The 15,525-nt window shown below is 40.7% G+C and overlaps 1 protein-coding gene across 2 annotated transcripts in view; it reads right to left on the bottom strand.

The window, feature by feature from the left end:
- The window catches only part of CAB39 (calcium binding protein 39), a 74,982-nt gene that overhangs the window by 12,838 nt on the left and 46,619 nt on the right, over positions 1-15,525 (bottom strand). For both annotated transcript variants that reach the window (XM_023762277.1, XM_006082628.3), the window contains exons 3-5: positions 7,500-7,664; positions 5,262-5,380; positions 215-383 (exon numbers count right to left, since the gene is read on the bottom strand). In XM_023762277.1, the coding sequence (XP_023618045.1) occupies positions 215-383; positions 5,262-5,380; positions 7,500-7,664 (453 nt within the window). The remainder of the gene's footprint in view (positions 1-214; positions 384-5,261; positions 5,381-7,499; positions 7,665-15,525) is intronic.

Genomic DNA, 15,525 nt, shown 5'->3' with positions numbered 1-15,525 from the left:
GCCTCTAGTTAATAAATAATAACATAAGAATAAACTGTTTCACATACACTGTAAACCTGCTTTTGCCACACTTGTATAGATGCTGTCTTCTTTCTTCCCACTAGGGGGCAGCAGTATATAGGCAAGGACGATAGAGAAGGTTTAGGAAAAACAGCACACCTGTTAATCGGAGTTGCAAGTATAGTTAGAAGTCTATAATTTTTATATATGTTACCTTGAATGTGGCAAATGCATCGGAAGCTATGTCAAATGTTGACATTTCGACATATCTGAAGAAATCATAAAACTGTTCTGACCACAAAATGATTTTTGCAAGTGGTTCATGTCTGATGCACTCTCTTAACATTATTCCACAATTTAGAGCTATTTCAGGAGATTCATACCTGCAAAAAGAAAAAAACAAACATGGTTGCTCTTTTAAAACTCCAACACTGAACAGTTCAAATTTTTAGAAAAGGATGCTTCAGGAAGTGCCCTTGAATGACCAGAGCAGGTTACACACAGCATCTCTCATTACATGTGCTCAGTGAATTTTCTCTAGCGGGCACACACACTTTAGTTGGTGAAGATGGCTCCAACCCAAAGAAAAATAACAGCTATGAGAGTGATCGTGGAAATAAAAGTTCATTATTTAAGGTAAAAATCTTGAAGAGAAGAGAAGCATTTAGTAACCACAAAAGGGTTACTAGCTTTACATGTGGGGTGCTCTCAACACTTCAGAAAAACCAAAAGCTGAATAAAAAAACAATATGAAATAAATTAGTTCCCTAAATTCATAGTATCTAAAAGGCTCTAACACATGTACAGCCCTTATATTTCATTGTTTCAAGTCAATACTCAAAATAGTACTTTCAAGACTAAGGCAACATCTAAGCCCTACAGACTTGAAAGCCTGGTCCTGAGGATGTCAGTCAGGACTCCCGCAGTGGGCAGAGGGGACTCCACATGCAGCCTTCCTCTACATCCATCTTGGTGTTTCTACAGTCTCCCTTCCCTATGAACAGAAAGAAAACCTCATTTCCCTTTCACCCAGCAGGCCTTTCGCTTCTGACATGCATCAACCTCCTCGGACTGGCTGTGCTGTTCAGCTCAAACACATAGCTCTCTTTCCTTTACTTCCTTCCAAGCTGCTTACATGGTTTAATGTCTTTTCCACACAATCTCCTGCAGTCAAATTCCATTTTCCAACATCCTATCAGCAAAGACCTCTCCTGGACAAATCCGCCTTTTCTCCTAACACAGAGTCTATCACTTAGTGTCCTGGCAGTGCTGACCTTCACATCTCTCTCAAAGAGAAAAAACTCTCCCAGTTCTCCTTTCTACCCCTCTGACTGTTCTATTTTTTTTGCCTGGCCTCCAGTCTGCTAGCAAACACCCATACAATCTTGCTTCCACCGTGACTCCTACAGGTCTTCTGCTCAGGTCTACACCTGAACTATACATTTCTGTTGGCATTTTCTGTTGTCTCTGGACAACTTCAATTAAAGGTCTACCATAAACTCCACATGTCTAAAATGAAATCTCATCTCCCTCCACAAAAGAGGTCGCCACCCCTGCTTCCATCTAAGTTGGCATCACTGCTGTATTTTTAATACCTGAGTCTGAAACAGTTTTCAGAGAACTGTCTGTGATAATGGTAATGGTTTTTATCTGTGCTGTCCATTATGGTAGTTACTAGGCACATGTGGCCATTGAGCACTTGCAATTTGGCTCAAATGACTAAGGGCCTAAATTTTAAAATGTCATTTAACTTAAATTAATTTGAAATTAAATAATTACCTGTATTGGACAACATAGTTTCAACTATGCCCTTTTTTTTTTTCTAATTGATGTGAGAGAGAAACATTGATCAGTAGCCTCCCAGAGGTGCTCCAACCGGAAATCGAATCCGCAACCTGGGTATGTGCCCTGACTGGGAATCAAACCTGTGATCCTTTGGTGCACAAGACGATGCTCCAAATAGTTGAGTGACATTGGCCAGGGCCCAAACTTACCCTCTTTCTCTGCTCCAAATCTTCCCATCTCCAGTGCTTTTTAACTGCTTCTTTGTAATATCTTAGTTTCAGTTCCTGTTATCTGTTCCTACTTTGGCATTAACGCAGACCGAGAGAAATGCAAGTGTCCCTAACCAACACCTATGTTCAAGCTCTGTCTTACCAAATCTATCCAACACACAAGTATATCAATAGCACTTCCAGCTTAGGTGTTTAAAATGATTTCTTCTTGCTGATCAAATAAAGACAACCGTATGGGCTTGATGCCTATCTCGGCTTTGCATCAGATCTATTCCTCTGGCATAGTGTCACCTCCCACTCTGCCATAAAGCATCCTGCTCTTCTTACTGCTGCCCACCACTCTGTTCAATTGTGACCCTGTACCTACTCTTTTTTTCTGCCAATTTAAACCACCTGGAAATTCACTCTTATGTTCCATCTTTTACCAACACTTGCCTTATTGACTAACCCCACCCCCCTATTGTATCCCCTGAAATCCTACAGTACTAATTGTTATCTAGTAGCATTACCCTTTTGTTGTACATAGGTTCATCACAGATCTCAAGATGATCAAAACTACATTGCTTTGTATCATTTATGGTAAGTCAGCTAGATGGCTGATTATGATTAAAATGTCTGCTCGGAAAATGGCTAATCATATAATTTATCTTTGCTGATCTTCAGTAAGGAGACTAGAATTCAAGGGTAAGACAGTTTGGTACAAGTTGGGCAGGTTTTGATGGCAGTTTGTCAAGCTTATCTTATACGATTAAACCATAAACCAATCATTACAAGGCAAACAGTTATGCTGTACAACCTGTTAGCACTAGAGTGGAGGGCACATTAACATTTAAATCGCCAAAGAAGCTGCCTCCAGATGCAGTCTAATACTAGCAACTAGAGTATTTTCAAATGCAAATTAACAATGGCAACCGAATAGCTGGAAGTACGCATAGCCACAGCAGATAATCACATCCTATGGAAGTAATCTAAACTAACTGACCAACAGAAGGACAACAATCTTAAAAGCAAGTTCACAGGACTCCTTAAAGAAATGGCTATTTCCAGGACCGAAGACAGAACTCACACAAAATAAGCCAGGGACATGATGTGCTGAAAGCACAGAAACATCAAAGCCTTATGCAGTCTTGATAAAAGGACACGGAAGCCAACTTGAAGGAGAGGAGCTCTCACTGGTCCAAGAAGGGGCAGTTTGAACATAAAATTTGTGATTTTTTTTTCACACACAAAAAATGACCCAGTTACTTCAACAAATAAATGGTATATTTTAAAAAGGGGGTCAGGAGCTATTACAGATGAAAAGAGAGTTAAGCAAGAATCATATCAACCAAATTCAGTTTGTGGGCTTTGCTTAGAACCTGACTTGGACAAACTAAAGGGAAAATGCCATTTTTTTGTGGCATGAAAATCAAGGAAATCTGAACACTGAGCATTAGATAATGTTAGGTTTGTAAATGGTATTGCGACCATGTGAAAAAAAAAAGATGTATCATCTTACTAGGGATGCAAACTGAAGTGACATTGTGTTTGAGGAGGAAAAAAGGGAGGAATACATGAAACAAGAAGGACACAGTTTTAAGAAATGCTGAAGCTGGGAGATGGAGGAAGGGTTTGTCGTATTATCCCCTCCAGTCTGATGTACATGTTCCACAGTACAGGCTAGAAAGGGTCCCAACACCAGCAGCATTCTGCTAGTGTCTCCTTCTCTTCTTTCCAGCTGAGGTTTCTGCTCTGGCTAGTTCGGATGGATGAGAGCTTTAAACTTTTTCTTTAAATTGTTATCTTAATATTCTTACTTACATGATGTTTAACAATGTTCCATTCATACCCTTGGCTACTCTAAAGGGAAAATGTAAGCAGAGATAACTAATTTATAGATTTTAATAATGATGGCTACCTATACAAAAGGAAATTATTAGCTTTAAAAATACATAAAGACTCCTGGAAGCTGCCTGAAGAACACTAAAATTTGCCCTAGCCGGTTGGATAGAGCATCGGCCTGTGGACTGAAGGGTCCTGGATTCAATTCCAGTCAAGGGCACATGCCTGGGGTTGTGGACTCGATCCCTAATAGGGGCGTGCAGGAGGCAGCCAATCAATGATTCTCTCTCATCACCATTTCTATCTCTCTCTCTTTTCCTCTCTGAAATCAATAAAAATATATTTTAAAAAAAGGACACCAAAATTTCAGACTATTCCCTACATGTCTATATACAAAACTCTGGATTGACACAACAAAAAAATTAGATGCCAAAAGTTCTGTATGGCAACATGTGAAGAAGCAACACAGATAGTTAAAAATAGAAAAAAAGAAACAGAATGCTGGCGTCCAAGGCACGCACTGACTCATGCTTTGTCTAAGCAAGTTTGAACTTGAGGGAAGTGTTAAACCACAGAGATAGGAATCAAGTGAGGCAAGTGGTACAGCTAGGAGTAGGAGAGCAAGCTGATTCACACCAACATCCATGCCAGTAAAACGCCTGCCCACCAATTTAACAGGACATCACCAATGCTGGGGCAGACGCACACCATACCCAAAGCTGGCCAACAGGTCTGGTGTGAACTGACAGGAAGTTACCTTACCAATCAGGGAGGCTCAGTGATGAAGGAGGACAGGATCGGTTTTGTTTTGAAGTTTAAGCTTTTAGGCTTTGGGGGATTTTTTTTTTTTTTAAACTGACAAATTACCCAAACACAAAGGCCTGCTTAGTCCAGGAGTAATTCCAGGGAGATGCACTGTGTTTTACCAAATTAAATGGGTTAGTGAGTGGACACACATAAAAAGCAAAGGGTACTAATTCACAACCATGTTCTTTGTTGACTAATTGAGTTAAGCTATACAGCTCCAGTTACTAGGGAGCTTTTACTGCCTTACAGGGTGCAGGTGTACCCAAAGATGTCTTTAAATACATGATTTAACTGACATTTCATACACTTATAACTTTTTAAATCTTAGAGAACAGAAGTAAGATCACAGAGGACTTTTATTTTTCAGTCATATATGATTTGAAAATTTAAAGACTCATGATTCACCTACCTTTAAACTTCTATGGGCATTTTTTCAAATTCAATTTAGCTCACAGGCTGAATTTTAAGGAGGGAAATATGTTCAAGAGCTATAAAAAATCGAGCTGAGCGAACCATAGATAAAATGCTTTCCCACATTCACCATCCTGTTTTTGCCCAAGACCATCTTTCCTTTTTATTTTTCAACTGAGAATATAAATTTTATTACATTGTACATACCCTTTCAATAACATGAACAAAATATTCTGTTGGGTGCAGATGTATTCAACAGTAGGAGTTCTTGTACCAATTTGTCTTCTGAGAATATTGTTGAAAATTTGAGCCACATCTTTTTTGCCCTATTAGGAATACAATCATTAAAACATTTACCTGACTAAACATTAAAAAGCCCATCCACCCTCCCAGATACACTCAAATCAAGGCATTGAATAATGACCGAATATATGACCTTAAAACATTCACAGACATGAAATTTGATTTATAATTTTAAATTCTAAGTTTTAATAGTATACTATTTTTAACCTGAGCAATGTGTCGACAAAGTGAAATCTCACTACATATAATTTCAATCATTCCTCTCAATCATGCTCAGATATGAAAAACAAAACCTTGCTCTATGTTTACAATGTTCAGGGACCTCATTCCCACCCAAATGGAAAAAGCGGCCTAAACAGGATGCTCGTGTTGTAAACACTACACATATTTCCCTTTTATAGTGAAGAAAGGAGAAAGTATATGCTGCTAATATAATAAAATGAAAGAATTCCATAAGAAGCTGAACTTTAATGGTAAGTAGACACATGCCCCTATTAAACTAGGCCTACTTAGTAAAGACTATATAGATTAATAATGAAGGTGCTAAGTATCACATAATGTAGTAGTTCAGAGGTCAGAATTACACCACTGTACTTGACTAAACAAAATAGACGGACATTACCGCTCTACAGTAAAACTGAAAAGCTGCATAAGAAAGTAACAAGTGCAGCACTGGATGACAAGAGATGTTTCAGAATGGCCACTTGTGAAGAGGCTGACAAGCCTGCAGGAGAGATGGAGTGAGCGAGAGCTTTCCAGCACCAGAGATCACCCTGTGGCCCACCTAGGTTGGGAGCATTTGCTAAGAATCAGTCTCAGGGGCACACACTTCTTTTAAATTTGTGTCTCTAAAGTCCCAAATGAATTAAATTCGGTGTCCAGGCTGGGAACTGGGATGGGTGGACAGAGAAGGAACTAGATGTTCCAGTGCATTCCCAACATTGCAGAGGAAATAAAAACTGTTGTTGTTGAAATTTGATACACTATCAAAAATACATGAAATCAGCTACATAAATGGAAATATCAGTTCTACTTGTTTCAGGATAGAAATAAAACTTTATTCTCTTTTATTATCAATATTATACTGGAGTAACCTATGAACCCACCCTTATATCCTTCTCCAAAACTGGATCTGGCTATATTGCCTGCTATTTTCTCTGGTTTTGCAAGCACCTGAACAGACATCCAGACACTCAGGATGGTAGATACTGGGGCTTTCACAAAGCACACCCATAATAAAGAATCAAAGAATCATGACCACGCCGGAGCCCCTCAGTACTATGTATATGTGTGTGTGTGTGTGTGTGTGTATATATATTATATATGTGTATACTTCTCAGACTGGTACCAAGGACCATTATTCTCACTGTTCCCTGACTAAATAACATGGCATGATCAGCTGTGTAAGTTTGGGTAACAATCTCAAAAGTATACTAGAGCTAGGCAGGAGATGCAAATGGGTAAAGCAGGGGAAAAAAGTAGGCTGCGCTGTCTGCTACACACCCAAGTGTGGATCTCCTGCGTCACGGGGTAGCTGCTCCTCTGCTTCAGCTGAGGGGCCATGGAGGACTACAGGTCCCATGTTACCAGAGTCCAAAGTTTCAAGAGAAGCCAGAAATTCAAAATTGTGTATAATACCTCCTGCTATTTAAATGACATCCTAATTTAAACATTTAAAAGCGGTGCCAAGCAAAACACATATGATCTCTGCTGTAATGAATTCTCAACAGGTAAAAACAAAAACCAAAAAAATAACCACCATAATGTTCTCAGAGATCTCATCTACCTCTAAAATTCTAACATTCTAGGTCATCTTTAGATTGTTTATTCCTTGAGAACCAAGGGCCCGTGAATTATGTAAAACAGCAGCTGTTAATTACAGACAACCTAAATAAAAGGGAATAATGAATACCTAAGAACCTCCCTGAATGATGTGGTAAAATAAGGGGAGAAAAGCCTGGGACACCCTTGAGTTCCTGCCCTGGCTCTGCTAATGGGAGGCAGTGTGGGCATGCTTATAGGTCGGCAACCCCTGAGCCAGGAGCCTGGCAGGAATCTTCAGATGTTTCAAAGGAGGGAGGCACATGGAAAAGGACTATGAATGGGGTGCTGTTGGTGAAAAGTAGGAGACTGGTTTCTTACCTCGAAGTCAATGAGCTGCAGGTCCGCCACCAGGGTGCTCAGGAGCCCACTATTATACAGTTCTTGAGCGAGCTGTGCCACTGCTTCCGTCTGCGGCTCTTTTTCATTTGTGCCATAGAGAATTTCTTTCATGGCAACCAGATTTTTGGAAACTTCTTCTGTGGCCTGATTTTGAGGGAGAGGAGAAAAACAATTCATTTTAACAAACATATATAGCATACCTACATTTGTTAAATATCTTCGCTATGTACCCATGGACCTATGTACAAGCACCAAAAGTGGACAAGCCCAAGATGCCCTCAGGAGCTTAACACTGTGCATGTGTGTACACATGTGCGGGCCAACACACATGCTCAGCAGGAAAAAACAGCAGATTCACATGTACACTTGAACACTGAAAACAATATTATGATAGAAATGCAACAGGAAGAAAATACTCAATTCTGCATCAAATGGGAGGTAAACAACATGGAAGAGGCACATGAGCTGACCCAGAGACTGGAGACACCGAGTAGCAAGAGCTGGGGAAAAGGAGATTTGAGGGGCAAGAACTGGCATGAGCCAGGCATGAGGGGGAGGAAGAAGCACAGGGTCTGTTAGAGAAAAGGTGTGGAGCAAGGGAGTGAGAGCAGAAAATGAAGCTGAAAGAGGCTTTGAATGCAACAGTAAAATATTAGCAATAAATAATACGTCACTTCTTGCCAAGATGGAGGAACAGGGGCCAGATTTTACCTTTCCCCATGAAAAAGACTAAAACATTGGAGATAATTATGAAACAATGAGTTCTAAACATTGAACTTCAGGCAGTATAGGACAGTGACCTCTGAGAAGGGAAACAAATGAAGTGAACCTCACAACTGCCCAAGTTGACTATCAGGAGGGAATTTCCAGGCTACATCACAGGAAGAGGAAGCCAGGCAGAAGAGGGGGCCTCCATGAATTGAGCTGAGCTGAGATGATAGAGCTGCGCATCTGCGGAGCCCAAGGAGACTAGCATTCACAGCAGGGCAGAGTACTGTGTCTTTAAAAGGTAATTGGCTGTTTAAAGCATAAATAATTGTATTCTAAGGTTATGACACAAGCAGAACAAAAACATGCGGCAACAACAACTCAACTGTGGGTAATGGAGTATAGTGTAAAATTCTTATATATGAAGCAGAATAATATTTCTTGAAGACAGATTTCAATAAGTTACAGTTATACACTCTAAGTCCTAAAGGAACCACTAAACAAACAAACAAACAAACAAAAACACCAAAGAGTTATAAGTAATAACAAAGGAAACACAAGTAGAGTACTAAAGATAGATGAAAAACATAAAGGCTATAAAAAACTATAAAAGTCAAAGTATTTGTGAACAGAAATCAACTTCAAGGAGATTAGTTAGTACAGATTCACAGGACACAAGCATTTCATGGTACCTAAAGAATTATCTAGTTCCAAGGTACTCCCTTCTACAATCTTCTATCCTCCTTACCAAATAATCACATTGCTTCACCTTAAATATTTCCAGTGTCTGCAGTGTTAGCAGATTCTGGAACCAGGTAGCTGTCAGAAAATTTTATGAGATGAACACTGCCTCACTATAGTGTCTGCTAGTCCTGGGGCTGCACTGCAGGGCAGGCAGTATCCTAACTTCTCTTCCACAGAAAGGCTCCTCTTTGAAGGCAGCTTGCCCATTTCCCCTAAAATAGTCTTCTTCCAGGAAACCTCTCAGCTTCTTTAACTATCCTCCTAAGAAAGATAGTGCTAATGTTCCAACCCTATCTAAAATGGAATAATGCAGAAGACATCAGACCACCACTTTCCTACTAATGTCACAAATGTTAATGTGGTCCAAGGCTACCTTTAAGAATTTTTGCAATTATATCATACTAGTGACCTGGTGCACAGATTTGTGCACATTGAAAGGAAATTAATTAGAAGGTGGCCGGCGGGGCGGGACTGGGCAAGAGGAGCTGGACACACCCTGGAGCCAACCTCCCACGGTCCCTCCCCAGTGTCTGCGGAGTGAGTGGGGTCCCTCTAGCAGGTGTGGGTCCCTCGGCCTGGCCTGCGGGGATCAGGCTGAAACCGGCTCTCTGACATCCCCCAAAGGGTCTCTGGTTTTGGGGTGAGTCACCCGAGAGCCACTGCTGCTAAGTCAGTGCACGTGGTCAGTGTGTGTCATAGCGACCTGTCAGACAGTGGGAGGGACACACAGCATATTAGCCTTTCATATATATATATATATATATATATATATATATATATATATATGTATTTATATTTCATTCAAAACCAGATCTTTGAATGACAGTACAATGAAGGCTTTAACTCTTTTGACTATTTAATTTCATTTCATTAACAGCCAGCATTCAACACTGTGGAGGTATTTCTGGATTTGGAAGGACATCCAATATACTAGCTATCACTCTTCTGTTTGTACGGTCTGAAAATCTGATAGGTATGCTTCCCATGGCCTCAATCATTAACCAAAATGCTGAAAAGGAAATAACCATAAAGGAATCATTATACCATTGAATCATTATGTTCTTTTCAGTAACTATCTACTTACTAATAATCTTTGGGCATGGCCACTCAACCACTTACATATGCCTATTTCCAAATCATACTCAAGTGGCATTTTGTTAAATACTTTGATAAAATAAGAATAACTATTCCTTCCACACTTTCTGAACATAAGAAAATGAAATAAAGTTAATTTGGCAAGACCTTTTATGCTGACATCTACTAACCACTATTTTCTATTCTAAGTGCTTATAAATCCTCCTCCTAAAAATCCCATTATGAAACCTTAATCCAGTGGTTCTCAACCTTCCTAATGCCGCAACCCTTTAATACAGTTCCTCATGTTGTGGTGATCCCCAATTTCATTGTTACAAATTGAACATAATTAAAGCATAGTGATTAATCACAAAAACAATATGTAATTATATATGTTTTCCGATGGTCTTAAGCGACCCCTGTGAAAGGGTTGTTCGACCCTCAAAGGGGTTGCCACCCACAGGTTGAGAACCGCTGCCTTAATCAGTCTCAATGTTAAGCAGAATCTTAACATTTCCAATCTGCTGTTACTACTGTATTTGCTAATGACTCAGATTTCTGACAGTTCGTCATCCAATACACAAATTTTCAGTCTGATCGGTGTGGCTCAGTGGTTGAGCATCAACCACTTGATTCTGGGTCAGGGCACATGCCCAGGTTGTGGGCTCGATCCTCAGTAAAGAGTGTGCAGGAGGCAGCCAATGGATTATTCTCTCTCACCATTGATGTTTCTCTCTCTCTCTCTCCCTCTCCCTTCCTCTCTCTGAAATCAATAAAAACATTAAAAAATTTTTTTGAGTATCCCAGATTGTACCTTTTCTGGGCCAATATATCAAATCATTTATCAATAGTAAATGTTCTCTTAAATCTAGTTATATGTGCTTTTTCAACTTAATTTTACTAATCTTCATTCTTAAGATATTCTCTTTAACAGGGAAGAATCTGACATTTAGTAGGTTTTCTGAGTCTATTTTCTGTTGATTTTACACCAGTGATGCTAAGTAGTAGGCCTCAGCCCCCAATGCTTCTCTGGCTAGATCAAAGTTTTGAGGCTCACAGCAATCCTTCATATGCCTCACTTTATACTCTTCTCTGAAATTATATGATTTTAAATCTAATTTAGATCATATTCTAGGCTCTCTTCTGAGAGCAAAAGATGAATAAGAAGGGGGAGGGGTGAGTGATAGCCAGAGTATGGGGTTTCTTTTGGAGGTATGAACTGTTCTAAAACTGACTGTGGTTATGGTTGCACATTATGTGTGAATAAACTAAAACCACTGAATTATACACTTTAAATGGGTGAATTATATATGAGTTATGTCTCAACAAAGCTGTTTAAAAAAACAGGGAGGGGAGAAGCAAGGAAATAGAAAGCTAGTTGCGCTAATTCTAAAATGAAAAACCACCTGAATTCACATTTAAATCCCTCCCCTTACCTTTCCTGTCACATACATTGTACACTCATTTACCCATGTTAATCCTGCTTCTGGACTCCATCTATCTCCTGCCTTCTCACAATTCATCCTGTCTGTTATCTCATCTTCTAATATAGTCAACTTCCCTCTCATTTGATTTTAAATGTGATCAAGACTCCCATTAACAAAACCAAACTCTCCTTTGACTGTATAACCCCCTCCTAGTCACTGTCCCCCATAACATATACCTGTTTGCTATAGTCCACATCTCTTTCCTATTCACTCTTCAATCCAAATCCATGTGGCTTCTACATCTAGTTACCAATGACCTGCCTGCCATTAAATACAATTCCCCTTCTTCATTACATGTGAGCTCCTGGCAGCATTTGCAGTTGTTGATTACACCCTTCTTCTCAAACCACCCCTCCTTTGTCCTCAGTGACTCACCACTACCCTAATTTTTTCCTTCCTGTCTCCCTTTTGGCTCAGCCTCCTTGACTAGACCATTTAAATATTGGAATTCCTCAGGGCAGGATACAAGGCCCTCTTCTCATTCTATCTTCTCTCCCTAAGTGATCTCACCCACACCCACAGCTTTAATTAACACCTCAATGCAAACGCCTCACAGATTCCTATCTCTAATCCAGTTCTTTTACTAGTACACCCAGCAGCCTACTCAAAATGACTCCACTTGGATGTCTCAAGGTCCCTCAAAACTAACACATCTAAAACAACTCATGATCTTGCTCCAATGCCTGGTATTCTTCCCTTGTTCCCTATTTCAAGGAGTGATACCACTACTGATGTGAGTATACATGTTAAAAGTTAGAAATCATCCTCAACTCCTCCTTCTTCCCTACCCGGCCCCAATATCTAATTCATCACCAAGTCCCCCTAATCCATCTATTTATCTCCCCACCCCCACCATCACTACCCAAGTTAGAGTCCCCATAACTACTACCTACTTGGCCTACTAAGTAGCCTATTGACTATTTCCTTGAATCCCTTAGAAACCACTCTCCACAATACAACTACAATGATCTTTTTATAACGCAAATATGATTGTCATTCCCTCTGCTTATAATGCTTTAATTACTGACTGCTCTTAGGATGAAGAAAATTCCTTCTTAACATGGCCCATAAAAGCACTCATGGTCTGATCCTACCTCTCTGACCTTACACATGCACTACAATTTCTCCCCCACTACCTATTCGCTACTACTCTGGTCACACTGGTCTCCTTTCAGAATCCTTGCACATATGGTTCCCTATGCTTGGAATGTTCTTTGTGCCCATACCCTGCTCCACCTCCTGGCCAACTCCTATTCTGCCTTCATTGCTCAGTTCAATGATCACTTCCTCAGAGAAGTCTTTCTAGGTAAATTTTATCATACATTCTCCTACCACTATGTACTTCTTCATAGTGTTTCTCCAGTTGTATGTAATGCTGCTTTACCTTGTGATTCTCAATTAATGTCTGCTTCCTTCTATATTCTATTAGGAGCCCAGTGCTTGCAGGTGCTCCATACATGCATAAAGAAGGGTTGAACATCAGCATACTTGATCACTGGGATATAAAATCCAGATGTAAAGAAATGTGTGACACTGTAAGTCAATGAATTCCCCCCAGATGTAGTGCCGATACAAGGACCTGAAGGTAGGACACCTTGAAACCTCTCATCAAGAAAGTTAAGGGAGACTACCTGACAGAGTTAAGTGGTAAGCAAGGAACCTCCCTGTGTTCTTACAGGAAAACCAGCTTGGTAGTATAGTCTGTCTATGGGGAGGGGTAAGAAGAATACTTTCATCTTTCACTTGCTCTATTTCAGATTTATTTGAATGCTTTACAATTCACCTTTTGCTTTTTTTTTTAAAATATATTTTATTGATTTTACAGAGAGGAAGGGAGAGAGAGAGAGAGAGTTAGAAACATCGATGAGAGAGAAACATCGATCAGCTGCCTCCTGCACACCTCCCACTGGGGATGCGCCCACAACCAAGGTACATGCCCTTGAACGGAACCAAACCCGGGACCCTTCAGTCCGCAGGCCGATGCTCTATCCACTGAGCCAAACCGGTTACGGCGCCTTTTGCTTTTTTAAAAAGCAAAAAGATAAAGAGAATGAGACAAATAGAACAAAGTGCTAACTATGTTGTACTAATCTCATTTCTACTTCTGTTTCATCCCCATAAGACAGCCCCATAATTTTTAATATTTCTAACAAGTAACTAAGTTTATGTCTATACTAGAGGCCCGGTGCAAGAAATTTGTGCATGGGTAGGGTCCCTAGTGGCTGCCAGCTGCTGGCCAGGGCCTTCCTTCATTCCATGCCGCCCCCTGGTGGTCAGCGCACGTCATAGCGAGCAATCGAACTTCCGGTAGGTCAAACTCCTGAGGGGACACTTTGCATATTAGGCTTTTATATATATAGACTAGAGGTCCGGTGCACAAAAATTTGTGCACTCGGGGGGTCCCTCAGCCTGGCCTATGCCCTCTTGCAGTGTGGGACCCCTTGGAGGATGTCCACCCCAGTGGGGACCCTCACCCCATGGAGGTTTGGCCAGCCTGGGTGAGGGGCTGATGGCTGTTTCAGGCTGGCCACACCCCCTTTAGGGTGGGGGGGTCCCCACTGGGGTGCCTGACCAGTCTGGGTGAGGGGCTGAGGACCGTTTTCAGGCTGGCCAAGCACCCTGGTGACGTAAGCTCCCAGCCTCTCCTTTCTTTTTTTTTTCTGAGATTTATTACCTTCTATAATTGAAACTTTGTTGCTTTCAGTGGAGCTCAGAGCCGGGCCGCGGCAGGCGGGGAACCTTGGCTTCCTCCATCACTGGAGCAAGCAAGCCTCCTGCTCACTCCAGCTCTGTGGCTGCCGGCCGCCATCTTGGTTGGGTTAATTTGCATATAGTCGCTCTGATTGGCTGGTGGGCATGGCTTAAGGTGTAGTGAAAAGTACGGTCAATTTGCATGTTTGTCTTTTATTAGTATAGGATATGTAAGTAGGTCAACCTTAAAAAAGAGTGCCACAAATGATGCAAAATAAAAAGCTAAAGACTGGAATGGGTCTTAAAGGTAAAAAGCCTGACTCAAATTATTCAGAAATAGATAATAGCAATGGGGATAAGAGACTTCCAAACCTGGTCATTTCCATGGTTAGTTACCATTTATAAAATAATCAGCAGCATGATATAAAAGACAAACTAAAATTCTTCAACTTTATTATTAGCAGTCCTATTAAGAGATTAAACTCATATTTCAATAATTTTTGTTCCCCATTACATGAACAATTACAAGTTGATTAAACAAAAGCTTTAAAAAACTGTCCAAATGTTACTAAAAGATAATCAGAAAAACTTAAGAAGTCAATTATTTCACCAGAAAAGGCAATGCAGCAAGTATTTATGGGCTGAAGATGCCACACACAGAACAAATAAACTTGACCTTGTTTACATTTGACCTGGTTCCCTTCACCAGCATTTACACTAGTCACCCCATCCAGTCCCCCATCTCTGGCCTGCCTGTATCATGTCAGTATGGTCTCTGCCTCTCTGACCACATCCTCCTTATCTGTCACCTTCCTGCCTGTCCCCTCACACCTACCGAGTCAGCTATTCACACTTATAGCTCCTCCAAACACTGTATCCTTTTCAAGCTGCTGAGATCATCGTGTCACCTAATCCACTGGGCTCCTAATACCATGTTACCTGTCCTGCTAAGGCTGCATGTTTCAGCATGCAGTTTTCTCAGCTCCAGGTTTCCTGATCCCTTAATCAACATTGGGTATCCTTTACTAAAAACTTTTCCTATTTAGGCTACCAGGTTCTGAGCACTGTACAAAAAGTGACGCAACTGAGCACACTTGGTTCACTGAAATTCATGCTGTTCGACTGCCTTCAATTCAGTCAGAAACATTCCTTCAAACCGGACTGATTTAAATCCAGTAACTCCTGGTAGCAACTATTTCAAAATTGCTCCAGTTCCCTCAGGAGACGTTAGTGTCTCTCTCTCTCTCTCTCTCTCTCTCTCTCTCTCTCTCTCTCTGTCTCTCCTCTGTATCTGAACTCAC

The sequence above is a fragment of the Myotis lucifugus genome, unplaced genomic scaffold, assembly GCF_000147115.1.
Source record: "Myotis lucifugus unplaced genomic scaffold, Myoluc2.0 scaffold_3, whole genome shotgun sequence".
NCBI lineage: Eukaryota > Metazoa > Chordata > Mammalia > Chiroptera > Vespertilionidae > Myotis > Myotis lucifugus.
Note: the sequence above shows the minus strand (reverse complement) of the source record. Positions and strands in the feature narration are given on the sequence as shown.